At 40.7% G+C, this 3,260-nt stretch overlaps 1 protein-coding gene across 1 annotated transcript; it reads left to right on the forward strand.

Moving 5' to 3' along the window:
- Window positions 1-271: 271 nt before the first annotated feature.
- On the forward strand, window positions 272-3,034 carry LOC117940445 (exportin-7-like; the record flags this gene model as incomplete). Its single annotated transcript, XM_034865742.1, has 3 exons — window positions 272-365; window positions 1,328-1,494; window positions 2,969-3,034. Coding segments are annotated over 3 exons (327 nt in total), but the record flags the coding sequence as incomplete, so codon positions are not given.
- Between the last annotated feature and the right edge of the window lie 226 nt (window positions 3,035-3,260).

Genomic DNA, 3,260 nt, shown 5'->3' on the forward strand with positions numbered 1-3,260 from the left:
GGTACTGTAACTGTCGTGGTACTGTAACTGACGTGGTACTGTAACTGTCGTGGTACTGTAACTGACGTGGTACTGTAACGTGGTACTGTAACTGTCGTGGTACTGTAACTGTCGTGGTACTGTAACTGACGTGGTACTGTAATGTGGTACTGTAACTGACGTGGTACTGTAACTGACGTGGTACTGTAACGTGGTACTGTAACTGACGTGGTACTGTAACGTGGTACTGTAACGTGGTACTGTAACTGACGTGGTATTTCTCTCGTTGCAGTCGTCGTACTCTCAGCTGCTCGCGGCTACGTGTTTGTCTAAGCTGGTTTCTCGGACCGCCAACCCTCTTCCCCTCGAGCAACGCATCGACATCCGTGAGTACAACGCCAGTCTATAATTATACATACAGAATATACTAATACATACAGTATATACTTATACATACAGTATACATACAGTCTATACTTATACATACAATATACATACAGTCTATACTATACAGTCTATAATACTATATACAGTCTATAATTATACATACAGTCTATATTTATACATGCAATATACATACAGTCTATACTATACAGTCTATAATACTATATACAGTCTATAATTATACATACAGTCTATATTTATACAGTCTATACTATATATACTCTACAATATATACAGTCAATACTTATACAGTCTATAATACTATATACAGTTTATACTTATACAGTGTATATATACAGTCTGTACTTATACACTCTATAATATATACAGTCTATACTTATACTATATAATATAGATCCAGCTGTGTAATCACTGTCTCCTCGGTAGAGCTGAGTACTCAATAGTACTGAGTACTTTTTGGCTTCTACCAAATTGCCTCTAAAGCACATGTTTCAAACTCATGACCCGAGGGCCAACACCGGCCCCTCGCAGGTTTGGATCCGGCCCGCATTTTAGTTTAGATTCCTAAGAAATGTAGGCGCGCCCAGTTTTTGTTGCTTTTCCCAAAATTTTGGACATTTTTGTAGCTTTTTTCCACATTTTTGTTAATGCTTTAGGCATATGCTGTATTGCTTTTTACGCTTTACTCAGTGTTTTGACACCTTTTTGGAAGTTTGTGGTGCTTTGTACGATGTTTTTGTAATTTTTTCAGGCAATTTGTTTTTTGGGGGGCATTTTTCCAACTTTTTCTGCACTTTTTTTCAATGTATTTGTCGCTGGCAAAGCAACTCTTTGCATTACGTCTTTGGGGCTTTGAGGCCCAAAATGTAAGTGAGAAGAGTGTGTCGTTCCCCCGATCTCGTGAAGCTGTGTGGTGATGTTTTTGTGTGTTTGTGTCTCTCAGGGAACTATGTTCTGAATTATCTGGCCACGCGGCCCAAGCTCGCAGCGTTTGTGACGCAGGCTCTGATCCAGCTGTACGCCCGGATCACCAAGCTGGGCTGGTTCGACTGCCAGAAAGACGACTACGTCTTCAGGAACGTCATCGCAGACGTGACGCGCTTTCTACAGGTCTGTGTGTCTGTGTGTCTGTGTGTGTGTGTGTGTGTCTGTGTGTCTGTGTGTGTGTCTGTCTGTGTTTTTGTCTGTCTGTGTTTGTGTGTGTGTCTGTCTGTGTTTTTGTCTGTCTGTGTTTGTGTTTGTGTGTGAGTGTCTCTGTGTCTGTTTTTGTCTGTCTGTGTGTGGGGGTGTGGGGGTGTTGGTCTGTCTGTGTGTGTGTGTGTGTCTGTGTGTCTGTGTCTGTGTGTGTGTCTGTCTGTGTTTTTGTCTGTCTGTGTGTGTGTGTGTGTGTGTGTTTGTGTGTCTGTCTCTGTGTGTTTGTGTGTGTGTGTGTGTTGGTCTGTCTGTGTGTCTGTCTGATTTTTAATAGGACTGCAACTAAGTAACAATTATTGTCATTGTTGATTAATCCGCCATTATTCATTTTTTTTAATCCACTCAATCTCAAAACTTAGAAATATAGTTTCAAGTAATGATTTGGAGCTTATCATTCATGCCTTTGTGTCTTCGCGGTTAGACTATTGTAATAGTTTATTTTTATGCCTGAACCAAAAGGAGCTCTCTCGACTGCAATTAGTACAAAACTCTGCAGCCAGAATTTTAACACGTACTAACAGGAGGTCTCACATATCCCCAATCCTAAAAGAACTTCATTGGTTACCAGTGTCTTATAGGATACATTTTAAAATGTTGGTTCTAGTTTTCAGAGCTTTACATGGCCTGGCTCCCCTCTATATTAGTGACCTGATTCAGCGTTATACCCCTATGCGTGCTCTGAGGTCTGTGGATCAGAACCTGCTGACGGTTCCACGCACTCGTTACCGTACTAGAGGTGACCGATGTTTTCAGGCTGTTGCCCCCAGGTTGTGGAATGACCTTCCACTGTTTATGCGCTCTTCTGAGTCTGTTGATGCCTTCAAATGCAGACTAAAGACACATTTATTTGTTCAGGCTTTCAATTAGCTACTTGTGGGTTGATATGATCATCTACTGTCTATGCTTTTATTGTGTGTTTTATGATGTTAATGTTTTTGTTGTGAAGCACTTTGTGGCCCTATACCTGTGAAAAGTGCTATATAAATAAACTTTTACTTACTTACTAATCGTTTGCTCTGTAAAATTAGAATAAAGTCAGATAAAAGTAGAAAATGTCCTTTCCACTTCCCGGACATGATGTCTTCAAATAATTAGATATGTCGTTCCAAAACTGAAAGATATTCAGTCTATTCTAAATGTCCCTTGATGTCTTTTTTTCTCATTTTAATGCTGCTATCAACATGGAGACGTGGATCGGCTGCTTTGCAAATGTTTTTTTATTGAAAACATCGACATAAAGCCTGCTGTAGTGTTCTCTCTCTCTCTCTCTCTCTCTCTCTCTCTCTCTCTTTATCATTATAGATGATAAGGATGATTATTTATCTGACCAGTTGTTGCAGTTTTAATGTGTAACGGGCCGTCTCTCTGTCCTGTGTGACTGTGTTTACAGGACAGCGTTGAGCACTGCATCATCGGGGTCACCATCCTGTCCCAGCTGACCAATGAGATCAATCAGGTACGCTGTCTTCCTGCTTTCTTCTTCTCTCTCTCTCTCTGTAGCTACTGGGGATATCAGACTGGGACATCTGATTGGTTGGAGACATTTTAAGGTGTTTCCATTAATTTACACTGAATCAGACAACAGACGGCTACCATCACTATGGGACATCACATGATCACTATGGGACGACATCACATGATCACTATGGGACAACATCACATGATCACTATGGGACAACATC

This window comes from Etheostoma cragini, unplaced genomic scaffold (assembly GCF_013103735.1).
Source record: "Etheostoma cragini isolate CJK2018 unplaced genomic scaffold, CSU_Ecrag_1.0 ScbMSFa_2556, whole genome shotgun sequence".
Lineage (NCBI taxonomy): Eukaryota > Metazoa > Chordata > Actinopteri > Perciformes > Percidae > Etheostoma > Etheostoma cragini.